Source organism: Ambystoma mexicanum, chromosome 13, assembly GCF_040938575.1.
Source record: "Ambystoma mexicanum isolate Mex_15411 chromosome 13, UKY_AmexF1_1, whole genome shotgun sequence".
NCBI classification, from domain to species: Eukaryota; Metazoa; Chordata; class Amphibia; order Caudata; family Ambystomatidae; genus Ambystoma; species Ambystoma mexicanum.
The window spans coordinates 48,834,640-48,857,616 of record NC_090938.1 but is presented as its reverse complement, the minus strand read 5'-3'; the positions used below and the strand labels follow the sequence as shown (position 1 = coordinate 48,857,616).

The following is a 22,977-nucleotide window of genomic DNA, read 5'->3' as shown; positions in this document are numbered from 1 at the left end:
TGGGGAAGAAGTACAGGGTGGGGGGAGTTTGGGGGACCTAAGGAACCATGGGACAAGAAGGCTTGAAGCTTACAAACGTAGGCAAGGAAAACCAACACTGTCTTTGGCCAGGACCGTGGACGCCATTATCAGCCACTCAGCAGGCACCTCAATGCGAGGCAACCCTCGGATTTGTCTCCCTTGGAAGGAAACCGCCATATGTCCCCAGAAAAAGCGCAATTGCCACTGATCCTTCTAGATGTCCCAACAAGAAGACTCGCGCAGATAGATTGAATTCCAACAAGGTAACCATACTGTGCTGGAACGTCAATGGCCTTGGCTCCAGCATAAAGCGAAGATTGGTGCTCCAGTACCTAAACCGACACTCGCCAGACATTGCCCTCCTAAATGAAACGCACTTGATAGGCACAAATGCCAACTTTTTCAAAAGGTCCAATTATCCGCATACCTACCATGCCAGATTCACGAAAGGTGCCAGGGGCACGATGATACTCGTTCACAAACGAGTTCCCCTCCAGGTAAGGAAGATCAAGACCGACCCCCGAGGCCGATATGTACTGTTGCTAGCTGATATCTGGGGCGAGAAATGGGGCCTCGCAGCAATCTATGCCCCCCCCCCCACGCTGGCGAAAGAACTACTCTCCGAACTACAGAGCTTGCTCCTGGAAGAAGAGGCCGATACTTGGGTGATTGGGGGGGACTTTAATGAAGTAATGGACACCACAGTCGATAGATCCTATAGGAGACCTGGAACCCGCCCCACCTCCACACCGCTCGCCGAGGCCTTGGGACTGACGGACACATGGCGTTCGCTTCATAATAACGAGGCTGGCTTTTCCTTCTATTCGGGCGTCCACAAATCGTTCTCCAGGATCGATTATGCCTTTATCCCCCGCAACATAAATTACAGGCTTCTCGACGCTGAATTCCTTGCAAGAGGAATTTCGGACCACTCTCCGCTCCTCCTAACCATGAAAAACTCCTGCCGCCACCCAGACCGTAACTGGCGCCTAAACGCATACCATCTCCGCCTCCCTGAAATCGCTGAGGAGCTTGAAAAAAAGACAACGGAGTATTTTGAACTCAATAAAGGCTCCGTGGACTGCCCAATCTTGATCTGGGAGGCGTACAAGACGGTCCTCCGGGGGGGAACTATCTCAGCGGTTTCCGCCTATCAACAACGTCAAGTCCAGAAGGTCAGAGGAGCGGAAACACGAAACCTGGAGTGTGAACAGCAAGTCCTAGTACACGGCACCCAAGAAGCAAAGGAGGCGATGCTCACGGCGCAAGACGCCCTTAGCAACCTATCTCTAGATAATGCACGAACGGCCCACCAATTAGTTCGAAGCCAAATATATGAACGGGGCGACAAAGCTAACAAGACTCTGGCCTGGTTAGAGAGACGCGAACAAAGCAGGGGACATGTACGGGCCATTAGATCTCCAGATGGAACACTGCTGACAGAAGACTCTGACACTGTCAAGGCATTCGCCGACTACTACAGAAATCTCTACACCCCACCCACTGAGAACCCGCCAGTTGAACCCTCACGCTACCTCGACCGAATCGAGGTTCCGATACTCCCACAGCACCAATCAGATCTCCTGAATGCTGACATCACCGACACCGAGGTGCAAGAGGCGCTGGCACAGCTCCAGTCCGGAAAAACTCCAGGCCCCAACGGGTTCCCAACGGAAATGTGGAAATGCCTCGGTGGCACACTATCTACCCACATGCACCGCATGTTCCTACGCAGCAGAGAGCTAGGAGCACTCCCCCCAGACCTCAGGAAGGCATGCATTGTAGTCATGCACAAGCCTGGAAACCCCCCGGAGGAATGTGCCTCCTACCGCCCGATATCCCTGATCAACGGCTAGGCCAAGGTCCTCGCCAGAACACTTGCCAGTAGACTACTGCAGGTGATTGAGACCCTCATCCACCCGGACCAATGTGGATTCATGCCCAATAAATCAACTCGAATGAATTTACGTAGAGTCCAACTGGCGCTGAGCAGAGCGAAAGAAATACCAGCCCCACTCGCCCTCCTGGCGGTGGACTTTGAAAAGGCGTTTGACTCCGCGGGGTGCGAAGCTCTGTGGGCGATCATGGCTAGGATGAACCTGGGGCAGACATTTATATCATGGGTAAAACTTCTTTATGCATCCCCGGAAGCCACGGTGAGGGTGAATGGCAGGTCTTCCAAATCATTCCCCTTGGGTAGGGGCACGAGGCAGGGGTGCCCGCTATCCCCACTCCTCTTCCTCCTGGCCTTTGAACCGCTAGCAATTGAGCTTAGAGCCAATACCAACTGGACCGGTTTCGTTTGGCCGGAAGGGGGAGAGGACCGCCTTTCGCTCTGTGCGGATGACCTGCTCATATACTTCAGTAACCCATGCATCTCATGCCCGGCTGTCTCCCTCATTCTCAGGGAATATCAGAATTTTGCGGGCCTAAAGGTTAATAAAGCCAAAATCATCATCTTCCCGATTCGGGGGGGCGAGTCCGCGATCCCGGAGACCTGCCCATACCATGTCTCTATTAAGGAATTTAAATACCTGGGTATACGGCTTGACCCGACACTCGAGGAGTATTCCCGACTTAATCTACAACCAGTAATTGAGCGGTTCACCAGAGACACCCCCCATTGGCAATCACTTCCCCTATCGCTAATGGGTAGAGCCGCGCTATTCAAAATGATGACCCTCCCCAGGCTGTTGTATGTCCTTCAGAACGCCCCATTCCTCATCCCCCGAGAAACCTTCGCATTCATTGACAAGTATCTACACACACTGCTATGGGGCGGGAAACGATCCCGGATCGCCCTTGACACGCTCCAGAGATCAGTATTGGAGGGAGGCATCGGTTTACCCTGCATACGCACCTATTACCTTGCGACACAGATAGGAGTGGTAAACGACTGGATGCACGCAGACCCCACATTGCCACACATCCGTATCGAACTGGAGATCATGGCCCCGTTGATACCGCTGCAAATCCTGTACGCCACCCATGCCCAACTCCCGGCGCTGCCCAAAATGACCCACCATATACGTCGCGCCTGGCGAGACGCACACAAACTAATCGGCTGGAAAGGACAGCCAACGCTATCGCAATCCATATGGCACAATGCGCTCCTCCCGGAAATAGTGAGAATGGGCTCCTTTGGCCACTGGCATGCAAAAGGAATACACACACTAGCACAGGTGATACAAGGGGGTCTCCTCCTGGGCTTTGAGGCCATCCGAGAACAATTCGACCTGGCACCCATTGACCGATTTCGGCATGCGCAACTAGCCCACGCTATCCACACCCAATTCCCTGATATCACAATCATACCCCCCTGCTCCCCCATCGAGACCAATATCCTCCCGCAACGCATCTCCTCTAAGGTCACCTCCACTCTTTACCAGGCCCTCAACTCCTTCGGGGCTACACAGCTAGACGGGCTCAAAGCAAAGTGGGAAAGGGACGTAGGTCACCTCGAACCTGAAGATTGGGTTGATGCATTAATGTCTCCTAGAGAAATTGGTATGGAATTGAAGCTTAGGCTAATACAGTTGAGAATCCTCCATCGCTCATACCACTCACGTGCTGTAATGGCCAGTTGGGGTGGACTAGAAGACGGGACATGCGTTTGATGCAAAAATATACCTGCCACCTTCTACCACATGATATGGGACTGTCGGGTGTTACAGGCCTTCTGGGAGGACTGTATTAGTACAATCTCTGCCGCCCTGGCGACACCAATCCCCAGGGATCTCAAAATGGTTATCTTAGGCATCTGGGGTGAAGTAGACCTGTCAAAATATGGGAAAATGTTTCTGGCAACCGCATTGGGGGCAGGCAAAAGACTTATTGCAGCTAATTGGGGATCTGCCGACCCACTGTGCCTGAACCGTTGGAGTAACAAACTGGACAGGTTCAGAGCGCCGGATTTATAACGCACGGGGCTGCCCCCGTAAATTTGAAAAAATATGGGGTAAATGGCTAGATGCTCACTGAGATCCGCTGGTGGGGATAGATTAATATCACTGTTGGCATTGGTTACCTGCCTTGTTTTGTTATTGTCGCACGGTCCTCGGCCTTATGGGCTTCTTCTAACTGTTATTAATGAAATGCTGCCTTCATCCTATGTATGCCGATGATCCATGTTTGTTTTTCTATGTTGTGGTGTTCAAACTCAATAAACAGAGTTATAAAAAAAAAATGTACCCTGTTGTAACTGAACCGCGCTTCGGTATAAAGCGCTTTTATAAGAATAAATACAATACAATCGCAGGGGATGCAGATTTCCAAAATAATCTCCCCATTTTGCTTACTGTCCTCAAATAACTCCTCATTAGCAATTTCCTTAAATTATACTGTCGGGTCTATACATAATACTGTGCGCCACTTGCACCCGTCCTGGTCTGTTCCAATCAGGACTACTCTTTTGTCTGACACTACTAGTCCTTGCAAATCTAATGACAAGACTGTCCCTGCCACCATCTCAGGTGGCACCATGGGTCTGAAAATAAAATCTGTGGGCACTCGCCAACACTTTGTCGCAATTGGAGGCACTGCTTTTACTAATACCTTAACACCATTACAAAAATATATCTGGGACCACAGGAATCCCATGGACTACTGACTCCCTTGCTATTACATTGATTATTACCATTGCTCTAGCTACACTCATTCCTGGAGTGGAACACACTACCCCTTGATCTGTGAATGATATAGTTATATTTCGTTTTCTGAGCAGATCCCTACCCAACAGGTTCACAGGAGAACACTCTGAATATAACAAGGGGGCTTGTACTACCTCCCCTCCCACTTTTATATCCTCAGTGTATGGAACCGTAGAAATAGCACCAGAGAATCCCTGCATGCAAAGAGTTTTTACCTGATCATGGAAAGTTCCCCTCCATAATGCATGATTTAGTTGCACCTGAATCTACCATAAATATAAATTGCCTGTTTCCTATTTCCTCCTCCACCAAGGGCTCCTCTTCAGGGTGTGCGGTTATCAATGTGATTAGACATGCAAGTGCTCTCTGTGGGCTGCCCTAATCAGAATATGCATTTGTCCCGGGGAATGAAAATGTTAGAGTTCCCCCTAGAACCTTATGGATGCAGTTGAAGAAACATCATCCACGTTACCTACAAAGGAGTCCAAGATGGCGTCGTCTTAATGCCATTTTCTTGCAGCACTTGAAAAGGTCTAGTCATTTCCAAGATGGCGCCACGCACCAACCCTCGTTCCATATCTTCACTTCCAACGGGTAGGTGCGTTGCTTCTGTTAGCTCCGTGTGCTTAGCCTTTTGACTTCGCACATCTCTTGCTATCGCTTGCGATTCTTATAGACTTGCCCTTTCTGTTTTTCATCTTGTTCTGACATTCTACTGTAACTTTCCTCTTGGCAACTTTCTGCTTAAACTTACTTTCCGGCATCTGTCGTTCTGGTTTCTCGCTCTTTCTCTCTTTCGTGAGCTGCTCTCCTCCGTAGTTCGTTCTGTTGGACCCTTCTCTGTTTCTGATCATCTCTTTCTTTGGTTGGCTATCTTCCTTTTCTATCCCTGCTTCAGCGGATACCTGTTCCGGGCTTGATCCGTTGGTGCGCAGTCCTGCAGTGCACTGCCTTTCCTTGCGCACCGCCCCCCTCGGCAGCAGGTTTCTACCGAACTCCCAACAGCTACTGCAGAAAGTTCATTCAAGAAACCATCCTACTCAGCTACTTGTTATTGCTACGATTACCGCATCCTACATCTCATCTACCTGGACTGCATCAGGTTTTCTATCCCAAGAGGGTTTCCAGAGGGTGCCGCACCCGAGGTGCACAGAGTCCTCTTCTCTGGCCTCTGAACACTTTGGGGGCAGCATTTCCATAAACAACTTCTTTGGCGCGACAGCTACTAGCCAGCGTCTACACAAGAACGAAAACTGTAATTGTGAGTACCAACTGAACAAAGTAAAACTTAAAATTGTTACAGGAAAAAGGGCTGCCCGCGCCATTGCAACTCCTTGGAATGGGGCGCCTATTCCCCCTGCCATCTGTTAAACTGTTCCCTCACCCTGCTGTGTAGTGTTGCCCTTGACGGTCAACCCCATAAAGGAACCGATTTTGCCCCCCCCTCGCCCAAATTGCTGTTGTCCCATTCCTTGAGGCCCTTGGCATCCCAGCCCTGGAAGGGATGGCCCATAATTAAATCCCATCCCAAGGCCTGTCCCTGCACTCCTTGCGAAATGCCCCCATTCCCCGCAATACCAGCACTGTGATGTTCCCAATCCTCCTCCCTGGGCCCTATTTCTCCCCCCCCCCTGCCCAAAGCCTCCTGATCTTGCTCCGCAATCTTCCTTCCCCCTCGTGCTCCTTCATACTGCCACTGTGGGTTGGGATACGGTCCCTCCCTCACCCCATTGTCCCTGTCCTCCTTCGCCCCATAGTGCCACAATTGTGGCATTCACCGTTTGTTGAGTGTCTCCTGTCCTTTTCCCCCTTAGCCGGTGCTGTCACTCCTGCTTGGACGACAACCTTATTTAGTTTCTTTACCACTAGTTTTGCCTTGCCGTTTGCCGCTTCTGGGCTGTCTCCCTGGTCCCACTCCTTGATTCTCTTACAATGGTGGACTATTATACTTTGTATCTCTGCCCACCCTTTGGCTTCAACTCCCACAATGTTATGTAGTACCTTCTGGACCTCTTTTGGTAATCCCCTCTTTGCGATAAAATAGAAAAATTGCACTGTCTCAACTCTCCACATTACCTGTAACTTAAGAATAAACCTAACTGGGTCTTCATTATCATCCATTGTGCACTCCATTAAAGAATGTAAGTTGGGTATATGGGTACATCCTTCGTAGTGCATCCCTTACCTGTTAAAAGCTGTTCTATCATGTTCATTCTCTGCAAGACATACCCAGAGTAAGCATCCCTTGCCCATATGTCCCCAGCCTGGGCCCCAACTATGGTGACCAGTAAACTCTTAATCTCCTGGTGCTAAGGCTACCCATGCTGTTTGATTTTCAAATTGATTGATAGATTTACTAGCTCCGGCTACAAGCTGGGGAGAGCTTTTAATCAAATTATTCTTGTCCATTTGAGGCCATGGCACATACTGCATTATCCCTACTCCTTTATGTAGTGGCGGCATCTACATATCTAATTTTTTCCTACCCCTTTTTTCTTCTCATTTTTTGTACTACCACAATTAAATATGGTCTATTTCTTGGTCTGTCCCTCCTCATTGCCTCTTGTGGCAGGGACATGTTTCTCACCACCTCCTCTCCTTGATATCCTTCTTTCCCTGCCTCTTCATTATTTCTACCACCTTGATCTTCCCTTCTGTTTTCCCTTGCTTGTTCTATTTGTTGTCCCAGGACCGTCCTTGCCCTCTGCCCATCATCCTTTTCAACCATTTAAAATCTCCTGACTTCCAATCCACTATTTTCTGAACTGGTACCCTTATTTCTGGTAATACTTCTTCAGGTTCTTGTAACTTAACTAACCTTTCCCGCAATGCTCTTAACTCATTACTTAAGTCTACTTGTGGACCCTCTGGGTACACCGATGATACAGGCATATCGGCGCTTGTGGATGGGTTATATGGAGGTGTAAAAGCTCTGTAGTACCCCCCACGCCTCCAGTTGCTAAACCTGTTGACACTCTGCCACTGGAGGCTTATAGACTGGGTTTGTATACCCTACTGCAGGGTTAGGCGTTACAGGGTATATCCCCTCACATTAGATCTCTTTTTCACTCTCCTGATCTTCCATATCCTTGAATAATTCCCAGAGATCTAAAATCTTTTCTTTTTTGGAACTTATTTCCTTTATATTCTGCTGCTAAAAAGATGGAATTTTTTTCTAGCGTGTTTGTTATGGGAGCCCTACTCTGGCCAGGAGCAGGACATCCCTCCCTTGCCGCCCCCTTCCTTTGTTTCTACTATCCATTGTTTATTTATTCTTTCGCAATACAGTGACAGAACCCTATGCATGTGTTTTATTGGAGTTTCTACCTTCATAATGTTGCGCGTGTCCCTAATGCTCCATAGACCTTACTATTATGCTGCGCATGCTTCAGCTTTTTATACAAAAATATAGATCAACCCACTTTTTCCCCCACCCGTTATACTTTTTCCACTTTGATTTCACACACACACACCGCGACTCATCCACTTTCTTTCCTTATTTACCACAAAAGACAGCAACAGAAAATGTGTTGTTATGTTAAAGGTACTTACATTGCGCACCGTCACTAACGGAATTGGTCCCCAGGCGCTCTGGCGGATCTGTAAACGAGAAGGTGGGATGGGTTAGTATGGTGAAGAGGGAGTAGGATAGAGAGAGGGGTGGGGTGGTGTACTGTTGGCAGCTTCAACTCGGTAGACACCGGGTGCTGAGCTTTGCCGCAAGTATTGCATCGGTGTCAGTCCACGTGTGCTGTTGGTGCGGCTTATGTGTTGTTGCAGTGTGGTGAAGTGCATTCAGCTTGTTGTGCGAGAGATGATTGTGAGTTTTTTGAGTGAGATGGGTTTGCAGAGAGTTTGAGCTTATATTGGTTAGTGGGTTATATGACATTTGACATGCTAACATTCATAGGTCTGTCTAAGTGTAGTACTTGCTGATCTACATAATTCCGTCTAAGTGTAGCACTCGTTAACCTTCACAATAATTATCTAGATATGAGGCAGGCTAATGATCTTAATTCTAAGTGTGGCACATGATAACATTTACAATCCTATCTAGATGCGGTGCAGGCCAAAGTTCTATCAAGTGTGGTGTATGCTAACCTTCCTAATTCCATCTAAGTAGGCATGTTCACAAACCTATCTAGATGCGACGCAGTCTAGCCTACACAATTACCTCCAGGTGTGACACTTGTTAGCTTGGACTAGTATGTTAGGCTTGCAGTGCAAGGCAAAATTTCAAATTTCAAATACTGTCATGGATAAAATCCGGCTGGTGGTCACAAATCTTTCTAAGTATGCATGGGTTAAGTCTAAGGCAGTCTGTTATGGGAAGGTAAATTAGAGTGGTGGGTTTTCTGGTGTAGAATAATTGCTCTACACCCCACCCATGCCACACTTACGGTTTTTGTTGGTGTCTGTTGATTGCTGGCTTCCTTGGCTTCCCCTGCGGATACCTGCAGGCACGTTTTGGAGCCACCAATTCAGGAGCCGCCCTTGGCTTCAGGGCTCTTAGCCATAGGGGTTGCCGGGCAGTGGGCTGCCCAGGTCAGGTCAGAATAAGGAGGGGTGAACCAATAGGGTCCGGGGGAGGGCGCGTGAGGTGGGACAAGGGTGGAGGAAGCTGGGACGCTGAAGATGGGCTTGCGGCAGCGCGTCTGGCTAAGCCAGCGCCATGATGGTGGGAAAGGGGTCCGGGGGACCGCGCAGTCCAGGCTCACCGCATGCCAGGATGTAAAGAGGCCCCCACTCTTTACTTCTGCACTTATCAGATACACCCTGTCTGACCAACCCTGCACTTTGCCACTTGCTGGCTGCACTACCATTGTTTATCGCCATATCTATTTATTTTTTATTTATTATTATTTATTCTGTTTCACCCCCCTACTATGCACTTTCTCCCCTTTTTCCCTTCCACATGCACTTGCGCGCTCTTAATGTCACTGGGCCTAGTAAGATTGCTGTTTATTTTTTTTGTTTCCTCCTGGTCCCCCCTCCCTTTGCCTGGTCGCGCTCTGAAACACTTGTGTATGAGCGCGATACAAAAATGACTAAAATCCAGGGCCATTCCTCATACCGAGCCACTATTGTTTTTCCTTCTATCGTCGTCCTAAAAGAATAATGCGTGGTAATATCTTCTCAACCTGTTACCGCTGAGGAGCCCTTATCTCCCAGTCCTTATAAGCTGGGGCTCCCTTTCATCTCGGTCTTTTATACGCTGAGGCTCCCTTTTTCCATTATTAAAAAGTATTAAAACAGAAATACGCGACAATTTCAATATGTAACTCACCTCCTATCCAATCTACTCCTTAACACATCACCTGAAATCCTATCCAATCTATTCCATAATGCATTACCAAAAGTCCTATTCCATAATACATCACCAATAAGTCCTATTCCATTAACCTTGTACGTCATCCACATCACCGTCATTCACATCACCATACATACATGTTCCCATGTTATGACTTGCAACAGTATACTCACATGGGTGTGTTTCACTTAAGTTTTCCTCTGTTACGAAGCTGTCCTGTCTTTCTGGAGCCACGCCTCGCTTTAGTGAGCAGTAAGGATTTCTTTTTAAATGGCTCCTACTAAAGTCGCTCAGGATAAATAGGTTTTTTGATTTAGGGGTCTGATCACTATAGATGGGCGTGGCTTTTCTCATGGTGACTGGCCTAGGGCTTCGCAAAGTACGGGGGTAAAAAACTATGGTCGGGTTGTCACCACTGAAAGGTAGCCCAATTTATAGGGGTACCCCTTTAATTATACGGGTACCCCTAATCACGCTCACACCAGAAAAAAGTTGACCCCTCTAGGGAATTAAGGCCAAGAGTCTTATCATGCAAGGATAACAAGTTTAATGTGAACAGAAATGAGGATGGGGCAAAGAACTCTGCTCCTGATTGGTATATTCTGTCCCTCAACCGCTCCAAGCTCCTGCAGACTAGTGCCCGACAGGGAGCTTAAATACTCTTGACTTGGTCACTGGATACTGGCATGGCTCATCCAAAACTGTCCTTCTTCCCTTACAAGGGATGCTGCAGTCTTCCCTCCTTCATGGCTGGCTTTCCGTTTAGGGCATACTACTTGGCATACTGCTAGTCTATGCAAGAATACGTTGTAGCTCCTGTTTATCATCATTTTGCTACACTATGAACATTTATATATAAACACAATGTTCCCGTCATACTCTCCATACTTCACTCAATTTATTCCTATTTTATCTGGTCCAGTAATTCCCCTTAAAACCTTATTTTTCATAATTCTGCATTGTGTGCATTGAGCCTTTAGCCTGAATGGGTTTTTGATGGACAGGAAACAGCTGCTGAGTTACCTCGTGCTCTCTGCCAGCCTTAGCAAACACCACAGCAATGCCTGTAGTCTATTTTTAGCATAGGCTGCATTCTTTTTGGCACAGAGCCCGTTGCTCTTTACTGTGCTTTGAGAAAAACTAAATATAATGTAACCTTTTACAAACGGATTCAGCTAATAGCTACTTGCACCTTATATTTAAATAGCCTTCTTTTTAGTGCCCCTCCACCTCACTGGACTCTTGTAGTGCTTAGAAACAGTTAAAAGAAGTCTTGCCTAATTGTAAAGCGCTGGGGGGGGGGGGTTAGCGAGGGAGGTGGGTGCAGGGAGGCGCCAGTTCCTGGAGGGCGATGGATAAGGCCTTGATAGCGGAAAACATTGAGGAGGTACTGTGGAAACCGAAGGGAGATGGGTCCAAGAAAATGTATTACAGTGAAATTCTGTCAGTGGGAGCCGACTCCTAGGAAGAAGAAAACTGTCCCAAATTACCACATTCCCATCACCATTTACCCCAATCTTTGACAATCCAGGGATTACCCCAGGTCGAGGGGAAAGGGGCTTTGGAGCATGGCGGGAGGGGAGATGCCTTAAGTGCAGCATATGTTCAGGGGTACAGAAATTCAATTGTTCAGCCAGTGCAAGGAAGACTTTGGGCTGGAGGAGATGGGGAGGTTCCGATGCTTTCAGAAAAGACATTGGGTCCCGCACCGCTCAATAAAAGTGGCAGCTATGTGAGACTTTAACCCTCTTCGAGAAAAATCAGACTCAGGAGATAAACATATAGTGGGAGCAATGTATGCTTTAAACAGGGGGGAGACGCTGGGGGAAAGGAAATATGACTCTTTGGGGTGGGGGGGGGTAAAGGGTCAAGTCATTGAAACGGGACTGGGAGCAGTTATGGGCCAGCATACCAGAATTTACTAGATCCCTAAAAATTCTAGAAATATGGACACAGTTGATGTTCCAGTGGCATCTAGCCCCAGAGAGACTACATACATGTTATCCCTTGGTGTTGAATCTCTGCTGGAGACAAAGCGGACAGGTGGGCACTTGGAGCCATAGCTGGTGGGAATGTCCGCACACCCAGGAATATTGGAGGTTAATAGAGGGTCTGGTTGAGGCTTTGAAACTGAAGGGAGCTGGTAACCGATGCCTGGCTATTCTGGGGCTGGGAGGCCAACTACAAGAGCTACCCTCCAAAGCGGAACAAACTATTTATATAATCCTGATGATGGCGGTTGCATTGGTAATAGCGTAAACATGGAAGGCAAAGCACCCTCCAACCGAAAGTGACTAGGTGGGAAAAGAATGAAATGTTAATGGGCCACTTACTCTGCAAGGAAATCCAGGGCTTTTGGGAAGACTGGTCAAGGGTAATGGGGTGTCCTCAGAAAAGTGCAAGGGGGAACTGGTGTCCAAGAAGAATGAGACTGTTAGGCCTGGTGGGATGAACCAGGAGGTTTTCGTTCAAGTTGTTAAGACTCAACTTGCTTCAAGAAGAGCTTCCCCATTGGAGGTCGGTGTACGGGGTGGAATTGTTTGTAAAAGATGTGAAAACGTTAATAAAGTTATATGGGAGAAAAAAATGGATACAAAAACACTTTGAATAAAAAGGCTACATTCAGGTATTCTTACTGCGCAGGAAACCTGGCCAGGGCTGCCTGATGCGCTGTCCCTTTCTGTGAGGTGGTGGGCCGAGGTGAGGAAAGAATGGTAGGAGTGGCTCCTGCTTGCCTGTGTGGGGCTTAGCAGGAAGTTCTGGTGTGCTGTTGCACTTTTGCCAGCGGCCCTGGTGAAGACTGAAGTGGGCCTGCAGTGGTGTGCACAGAAGTACTTCAGCAATCGCAGTTCTTGCTGCACTGAAAATCTAGCGCCTCGGGCTGCGACAGTGAAATGCACATCACCTTCTGGCACAGGAGGCGCTATGTTGGTGACTACAGTCACCGGCAGGATCATTCAGGGGTTTGGTGAGCATTGACCGCAGAGCGGGACCTCTCCTCCCTAAGCGCAGCACTGGCAGCAAGTCCCACGCACGAGGCAGGAGGGCCTGGGTGTTCACCTCTGCAACGGGGAACATTAAGGCTCACTTTCAAAGGGATGCTGCATCTTATGGCCTCCTGCCACTTAGTCCCAACAACAATGTAGATCTATATCCCCCCAACACGCTAAAGACAGCATCCACTGGTTGATGGCGCCAGACAAACTCTTCGGGTGTACTCCCTGTCAGTCGCCACATATCCTGTTGATCATCTGGTGGTCTTCAGCATGATCTTCCCTAAATTCACAATTGTTGAACACGGAAGAACCAGAAGGGGCATCGCAGAACCAGAAAAGTGTTTTCTATTTTGCTTTCTCGTTCTTATTTCATTTCATTGTGCTTGTGTCATTAAATGGCTGCTTCTGCAATGTACCATGTATTAGCTGATGTTTGAAACATGTTGCTTGCCCTCCTTGGAAATTAGAGATTAATCTAGTTCTACTTGCAGTGCACTCTCTCTGTTTAATGCTCTTATTTTGTTTTTAGTTATAGCATTGCTTTATTTCGTCATCGAGACTTCCACCTGGTGGAAATTGTGCGATGCTAACAGTGCAATGTCTTGTTACAGGGTTCGACATGGCCAGGAGCTGTTTAGCTTCTGGTTATAGCCAAGGGGAACCTGGTTAGCTTGAAAACGAGAGCTACTTTAGACTCCTGGGGCCGGTGGTGCCATACAAGGAAAGCTATGTGATGTTAACTGTGTAGGTTTTGGAATGTGTATAAAAGAGAATAAAGGACACACTTAAGATATTTCAAGGATATTGGCTAATATATAATGGACAAAAAGTTAGAGTTTGCAACTAGCGCACAGGTTAGATTTGCTGTGCGCTATGTACTAGCTCCTGGTTCCTTAGACGTCGCTCCTGCCCAAGGGAGGATGCCTGATACCCAGGACTGGTTTTTGCTCCTGGTGAACAAATCCTAATTTTGACCACTGTTATATCAACTTTGATTCAAGTTTCATGACTTCTGTATGACCTGAGGGATTACTGTGGGGCAGTCCTATGTGTGAAAAAGACTGTAGCCTTTTCATCTGTAATTGGCATGGGTAACATTTCACGTGTCAAGCTTCTAGCAAAGCATAAAACATCACTCACCCCTGCATCGCCCACAGCACACTATTTACTCTCCAATTTCCTTTACCTCACTTAGTCTTTTGTTTCTGTTTAATAATCTCTCTGACGCCTTACAAAAATGCTGTGAGCAGTCTCTCCCACATGAAAATGTTCAAGCAGGTGCTAACTTTGGTGCAGTTCAGAGGTCCATGTTGCATATGCCCTCTTGTATTTGCTGCATTGGAGCTGAGTAGGGCGATGGGTCACTTAATGTATTGCTCAGTGCTGACACCCATGCATTGCCTTTGTGAAGTAAAATACTAGATTGGTCCATGAATCTTTATAAAAATATGAAGAAAATAGTCCCCATTCTTCTGTACAAATGCTAATGGAAATCTGATGGTCACCACACAGGTCTTCTGACTCGGGGTTCATTGTTCTAATGTTTTGCCACCCAGGTGGGGTGAATCTTTTTGGTATTGCCCCGCACTGAAACCCAGATTTCTGTCGGGCTCTGCAAATGGAAACAATAACACCACCTTTAGGTTTGACACCCTGGTCTGCTTCACAACGTCATTTATTTTATATGCACCAAATCTTGGGCTGCTACCCACTGCAAAAGCACTCGTGGCACGCACCCTTCATCTTTCCCCAGTGCAGCCCAGTCATCTCTACTGTCTGCAAACAATGTTTTCTATTGATTACTCCCACATAGGCCTGCATTGGTCTAGAACTCCTACTCAGTCCAACTTTATTAAATTTGGCCTTTGCCTGTCAAGGCATGGTCTCAGTCCAAAAGTGTGTTCAGTGACTTGAAAGAAGACAACACACTGGCATTCACCGCTATCTCTAACCACCACGGGATCTTTCCATTGCATCTTTCCTTCGTCCGATTGCTTTCTGCTCTCAACACCTGAGCCACTTCCCTCTTTATATGGTAAGCTTCTTCCTAATGCTCTTTATTCTAGTTGTACACCACTGTTGCTACTTTGACGTAGATCTTTCATTCATACAGGCACTTGCCTTTTCTTTTTGTCTCTATCTTTTAGTCTTCTAGTTCTCTTTTCTTTCAAACCTGGTTCTCTAGACTACCTATTTCGTTCATCCCGTCTCTGCTCCAATTAGTTATTTCATTCAGAATCTAAACGACCTGGCTCTTGTTCACTGTTTCCATCCTCCATTTTCTGCCTTCGTTCCTTCCCACCTACTTCCGCTTTGTGAAGATGGAACACAGCCAAACAGATGGAATGGACTGCTTCAGTTTGTGGCTGGTTAAAGACTTCCTTGCATATGGATGGCTCCTTCCTGTAATGGAGTAGATGGACTAAAAACCAGAGCATGGAATTTAAGTTGTCTAGCACAGAGGTCAGCATCCTATGGCTAACAAAATGTTCTAAAAAAGAAAAGGCTCCCATAATCCATTGCCATTGGCTCTACTGCATAGGGATGACAGGAGTTGAAGTCCAAAACATTGGCAGAGTCAAAGGATGCAGACCTCTGATCTATAATAGAACAAAAATGGTGTATCAGATATTTTGTCAGAGTGAACAACTGTTATGAATACAACAGAAATGAATTGGAATTTGTCCAAGATCTTAAAATTATGTTTTAGGATGCTTAATTGTATGAGTGTATGAATGCATGATATTAGGATGTGTTGTATGGACTTAAATATTAATGTTCAGCTATTTCTATATTTTTTATATATAAATCTGAATAAAATAATAATGATTTAACATTCATTATCTGTCCTGTTCTCACTTGCCTATCTTGCTTTTCCTGATACCATTTTTGTTCTATGATATTGTTCTACCTCTAGGTGCCAGTGAATTAGGAGGTTCCCACCCCTTTGGGTTTGATGACCTCTGATCTATAGCCATACCACTGGTTCTGATTAATTCAAAGCTTTCTATCCCTTCTGTTTTGGTGTTAATTGTAACTTTGCAAAAAACATATGTATTCTTACACTTCTACTGTAATATTCCACTAATGCCCTTTAAAAAAAAAAAAAAGTGCTTACTACAGGGGGTTTTTGGTCCCATGCTTCCACTTAGTTGTGCTTTGTCGACTGCAGTTCCCCCTGCAATTCTTTGCTCTTCACCTTGTATTCAAATGTGTGCATGAACTATTTTTCCACCTCAGTCCACTTGGCAAATCGAATTTTGCTGGTCCAGGCCCCTGCCAAGCCGCCTCTGATTTTAAGACTGGCTCCTGTTGCCTCCCAAATGCTGACTCTTCTCAGTCCTTCTACATTTATTGTGTCTTGTGCATGCCTCTTTAGCAATACACAGCTTTTTTTTCTGTGGACTTCCTCGTCAAATTTACATTTCATATATTCTACAACCGTGGCTTCAATCAGTGTATGACTATTTGGATTGGTATTTTCTAATTAATGCTGTGTGAGTACACTTTGGCGTAAGCGTTTGAGAAATTAGTAGAATGAACTTGATTATTTGTTTTGGCTGATTCCACCATGTTTCCCAAGGCATAAAATAAGCAGTGTGACATAGCAATTTGCTATACAATTCCGTTTGCTAATTAAATTGACACTTGTGTAGCACAGCTCGCCCTCCGTGCTCTCTACCCTCTTATATGCTCACTACAAGTTCAAAGTGGCTTGTAGTGAGGCCACTCATCAATGGGCGATGGTGCAGCAATAATTATCTCCTCCACTATTAAAATTGCCAAAGGCCTGTGTGGGAGTGCTAGGAAAGAAACATTCTCTCCTTTTCTAATAATTCAAACCAGAAGTAATTGTGATGGTACTTTAAGATCACTATATCCTGTATGGCAAAGACCAGTATGTGTTAACTTTATTTATTTTTTAAAAGACAGTGCTGCAATTCCCCCCTTTTTGTAAAGTAAATTATTCCATAATCCATAATTACAGTATTGCTACTGTATGTAAAACACTGGATTGTCTCCATACTTTTTTGTAAAGTTTAAATGGGTGTATCTAAATCTCATTGTAAACTAAATTTCATTTTGTCGGGAAATGTGCATTATACTGACGAGTGAATACTTTAGAAAATGTACTTCATCACATGGCCAAATGCTTTTGATGGCAGACTAGTTCTGTGGCCTGTACAATGTGTGCTTAACCCATGAGCTGATCCCAAACTCCTTGACAGTCCATCTCATCACCTGGTTGCTTGATACAAGCTCTCCTGAAAGAGATAGCCGCAAGACTACACTATTTCACCTAGTTTGACAACTTCTCTGCCTGTTACACCATCCACACTGCTTCATTTCTTTCCTCTTACATAATAAATACACAAATGTAACTAGAAATGTACGCAAAGTAGTGATCTGTAGTTCTATCCAGTCGGTACATCTACAGATCTACTGCAATACCATACACTGTAGTCCATCTCCAGGGCTCGCTTTGCTCTAAGATTATGATTGCATTATCTTTTAGCCGGGAGAGAGCTGGCCAATATAGAGGCTAGGATTGCAAGCAGAATCGGCAAGTGGCTGCCCACATTTCATGCTATCCTGCTTCGCCTGTGCCTTCACTTATATTGTTTTCTTCATAAGAAAAAGTTTTCCTCCAATGCAGTATTCAAAATGGTGTTTTATCATTTTAATATTCTCTGCTGTTTGGTATCTCAGAAACTTGTAAAGGTTTTAAGGTAAATAACTTGAATGTCCTTATTCAATTTGTGATGTATTGTAAATTGTTTTTCTCATTTGCCTTTAAAAGTTTCTAGTGTTCGGAGGCTTTAGATAAGTGATTTCCTCTGCATGTGACTACTCTGTAACAAATTATTCTGTCGGCTTTCATGACTTAACCAGTCTTAATATTCGCTTGTTCCAAAGGATTCTAATTGGAGACTTTCGACAATATACCTTTCAATCGACACAACCACTCTGTAACCAAGTAACCTTACGCGCAGCATCAAACACTTGCATACCGGGTTTCTGTTTATCTAGAAACTCACTGGTTGCTTTGATGCAAGTTCCTGCAGCGCAGATCTTCTGGTCTTCTCGTCTTTGCTTCAGGGCTCCACCTCCTGCCCCTCGGGCACTACTGGGTCGGCTTCTGGCCTCAGGAGAACAAGCACCTTGAGCCATAGAAAAAGGGGCAGCATTCCAAACAGCTCTCCTTTCACGCTTCCTTTGGTTCCACAGAGCTCCACCTCCCGGGCTGCTCTTTGTTGAACCATAAGCGTGTTGCACACGCACATCGCCTCATTGTTCTTTTTGGCGCCCCTGCTGCTGCAAATTCACTGCCACGGCTTTTGTTACCCTTTCCTCTTCTACACTCATTTGGTCAGGCTTTTTATACACCTGCAGCCCTTCAACAGGCTGTGGTGTGAGTTCACAATTATCCCTGCCTGGCCATCATTAAAGGGAAATGCCTGACCTCTACTGCTCTCAGCAGGCCTCTTCCCAGTGGTGAAAGCAATTAGTCTGCACTGCTCTCGGATGTTTCTTCCTTGTCTCGGTTCTTTTTGTAGTCATTGGTGAATAATTCAGGGGAGTTGTTTTAGAACAACCTGAAAAGACTGGGGATGGGTTGGTTCAGTCATTATTAAGGAAAGGGTATACCAGGGGTCTCCAAGGTGATCCTCCCTCGCTTGTCCACCCCCAGGGACAGTATCCAAGAGCAATGGCGTTTCTTGGCAGAGGATCCATGGGTAATAGGGTAATAGGAGTTGAGAGCACCCTCGGATTTCTCGCAGTACTTGTTCTCAGGTTATGATTTTCCTTTAATGTTTTGGTTTTATGAAACTTCTGAACTTCTCGCACAGCAAATGATGGGCAAAGCATACAATATAAAGGCCCTCTGCAACACTGATTGCAGTTAGCTGCACAGATCCTTGTACTGGAAAGCATTTTGAAAACCTTTCTATCATATCTATTTGTGTCCGTCCATGCACCTAACCTTTTACATACACTCCCCTCACTGTCTTACTTCAAAAATGCTGTTTTGTTACAAGTTTTATGTTTTGGGTACAAATGTTTGACACTAAAAATATTAGTACAAAATTGCTAATGAAATGGGTTTGTTTGCTAATCAAGAAAACTGTTACTCAAGTTGTTCCCCATTTTTATTGTGCCATATATTCTTTGCTACTCCTTTTCACCTTTTAAATGAGTTTCTTAGTTTTTCCCGTTTTCACTTTTTCTACTTCGTGTTTCTTTGCAGTGGATTTTGCACTGAAGGTGTTGCAGTGGTCGGCTTCTGAGACGGTGAGACTCCAACTATGGGACATAGCAGGTAAGACACTCATTAAGACCGCCCTTTTAAGCTAGGTAAGAGATTTAGGATACTTTGTGGCACAACTTTGAGATTCGATGGTACACAATGAAAGGTTTACACAAGACAGCCATTTTATAATTCAATGTATTGAATAGTAACAAAATTCCTCATAAAAGCATCCATGCTAAGAGACTGGTGGTCATTTCTGTGATATTTCTGTCTTTCCGTTGGCTTTGAAAGGTTAGTATTTGCTTAAAAAGGATGCTTGTTTGATAAGCTCCTACTTGAATATTAGCAGTCCCTCTCAAGAAAAAGGCACAAAGGCTTAAATTCCAGGTTTTGCCATACAGCACGAAGAAACTGACGTGTTAGTGTAAATGGACTTTGCAAGGCAAAATCTTTGTCTGACATATGTTTAATGCAGAGGGGTGAATACATGGGATAACAGTGTACAGCATATGTCTTGATGAAAGATAATCACTATATCCAGCCTGAGCCTGCACTTCAACATCCTGGAACCCCTCCTTGGCTGCAAGTTCACGTTAGCGTCTGTAGGGATTTCACCTCTTAGGGTGTGCAATACTAGTGAACCATGATCTCACTACTGCACATTGTTCCGAATTGCTGGTTAGATCGCACAGTGGGTTAAGTGTTCACTGCAGAGATGTGTATGTAGTTTGCCAGTAAAAACGGAAATCATTGTTGCTTTTTTGGAAGAAATATTACAGCATTGTCACAAGGGACACCTTGACATAGAAACCTTTTGAAAGGATTGCCCTGTTATCTAGACAGTAAATTGGAAAACTATCCAAAAATACCAAAGGCAAATTCCTTTATAAAAGTAAGACTCAAGATATAGTAGTAACACATGAGAAACACAAACTCTGTAGAGCGAAAAGAAAAGTGAAGAACTCCAGAGAGTCGGCGTGGGAGAAAAAGAGAATAATATTGCATTTAAAAACGACCTATAAAAACTTTGTCCGTAAGCATAAGTCCTTTGATCACGCAAAGAAATGGGTACTTATAATGAATACGCTTAGCATGGATGGTCGAAAACTTTGTAACATGTATACTCATTTAACACAGGCGATGGGGCACAGGAGATTAATACTATAGGTGAAGTAGCTAAAATAAATCAAGGATCTGTATTATAGTGAGAGCGCAATAGCCAACATCCCCCAATAGATTTAGTGACCTGGAGAGAACTGATGTCCTTACATTTGAAATTGATGATATTGTGGTAACTATTAGTAGAACAAAAGCCTCTAGGGCACCAGGACCTGATGTGATTCCTAATCTAGTATACAAAAGGAATCCTGAGTTTTGGGCACGGATACTTATACAGTTGTTTAATACAATTCGATACACAGGCTTCCTGCCGACCAGCTGGAAGGCTAATATACTGATACCAATATTTAAAAAGGAGGCCAGACACAATCCACAAAATTATAGACTTCTGGCCATGACCGATGCATGTTCCTAGATATTTGCACTAGTCTTGGTGAAAGAGCTGAATGCCTGGATCAAGAAAAATAATCAGTCAAAACAACAATCTGGATTCTGCAAAGGTATGAATATCATACATAATGCGTGGATGCTGAAGTATCTAATATGTGAACATCGGAAAAAAGAAGGGGCACTGTTTATCTGCTTTTGTTGATTGTGTTTGACACGGTAGATGAACATAAGACTGAAACAAGGGTTGCTCTTTAGCACCAACCCTTTACAATTTATGTGTGTCTGACATGGGTGAGAAACTTGGTAATGCTAGCAATGTCCCTCCTAACGTAGGTACAGAACATATAGCATGGTTGGCATTTGCCTACGATACACTTCTGCTTGACAGAACCCCTATTGGGCTCCAACATAGTATAGAAGATTTGTCTGAATATTCAAGAAACAATAATCTGATTATCAACTACCAGAAAACTAAGATTATGATCATTGTTCTTAAAAGGGAAAACGCCTAAGTCTTATCGATGGACATTAAATGATAATGGACTCAAGGTTATTCAGATCTATATATATATATATATATATCTAGGAATATTTATCTCCGATACTATGAGTGTGGCCCAACTCGAGGGTTATGTGCCACAGAAGATAGAAAAAAAGTTCTTGGCGGTTTTAAATTTGGTAAGAACCAAAGGTGGTTTCTCACTGGAAGGTTTTGTTAAATTATATAAAACTTGTCTCATTCCCTATCTGGCTTGCGGTTTGGAATAGTTTACAGTAAAAGAAACATCCTGGCTGAAAGAACTAGAGGGGCGAATGTCAAGAAGAGCTCTGGGAATACATAAGAAGGTTTAGAGTGTGAGCTTGGACTTTTATCCCATGCCACACAAAAGAGGATGGCGATGGGTATTTTCTATATCCATATGATGCACAAATCTGATGAACCGGATTGTATATGTGCCAACTTTAAAATGTTGCTGAATATGGAGAGCACAGATGTGGCATTGAAAGGATGGATAAACTATGTACTCTTGTTCTTTGAGGAAATTGGATTTGACATAGGAGCAGAGATGCACATCTGTCTGATAGAGAAAAGGCTAGTCTGGGTTAGGAATACAATATTACCTATCTCGGCAAACATACAAAATATAGGCTATATGTGAAACATGCTTTCCCAGTGGAGTTGCCCTGTGGTTCCATAAATAAAACACTATAATATGAAGGTCATTACATTTATGTCTTTGAAATTGGAGCTACTCCCAACACTCTAGAACGGGAGCTTGGCGGAATGTTCCATACCTCAAACGTCTTTGTAGATGCTGTAATGAAGAGAAGGAAACCCCTAGGCACCTGAACATGATCCATAAAAAAAAAAGGGTACCATATTTTGAGATATACCATGGAAAATTACGATGGTGATCAAGATTGGAGCCTCTCATACTCCGGGAATTGCACGATTAAAATGTGTACTATGTTATGTTAAGGTAACTTGTAGAGCACAACGTTCGCCCGGAGGGATCTTGGCGCTAGAGAGTGGAGAACCGAAGAATTAGTCAACGCGAATAGCCAAGGCGGTAAAACAGTGGTTTTGAGTGCTCTCCTAAACTGTAAATGATTTGACACATTTTTGACTGTCCTTGGTAGATCGTTCCACATTTGAGCGGCAACGACTGAAAAAGCACAACCTCCAATACGAGATCTACGGAACCTCGGGACGACCAGAAGACCGACCTCAGCAGAGCGATGGTGGTGGGCAGGGAGATAGCGGGTGAATTTAGATTGAAGGTACTCTGCCCCCTGCCAGTGTAATGCTCTGTGAACAAGGCCTTAAACCTGACGGGGAGCCAGTGAAGGGCGCGAAGCACAGAAGAAATGTGGACCCCAAAAGGGGTCCCTGTGGCCACCCAGGCGGCTACGTTCTGAAGATGCTGCAATCGCTGGGTGGTGCCTTTGGGTTGAGCCAGATATAGAGCATTACAATAGTCAAGTCTGCTCAACACCAACGCAGCCACCCCTGGCGGATGAAGAGTTACAGGTATCAGAAGGAGGACGTTTCTTAAGATCTTTAAGCAAAAGTGACCCTCTTTACAAACGGCAGACACTTGATGATTCATTGAAAGGGAAGATGAAAGAATGACTCCTTAATTCCTCACCTTGGACACCGGAATAGGAAGGACACCAAGTGAAGGCCAGAACGAGGACACCCAGAGAGTAGGATCAGTAGGGGCACCAACCACCAAC

General features: G+C 45.2%; 1 protein-coding gene across 2 annotated transcripts in view; it reads left to right on the top strand.

The window, feature by feature from the left end:
* The window catches only part of RAB29 (RAB29, member RAS oncogene family), a 184,941-nt gene that overhangs the window by 113,537 nt on the left and 48,427 nt on the right, over window positions 1-22,977 (top strand). For both annotated transcript variants that reach the window (XM_069633166.1, XM_069633167.1), the window contains one exon: window positions 19,228-19,299. In XM_069633166.1, coding sequence (XP_069489267.1) covers window positions 19,228-19,299 — 72 coding nt within the window. The remainder of the gene's footprint in view (window positions 1-19,227; window positions 19,300-22,977) is intronic.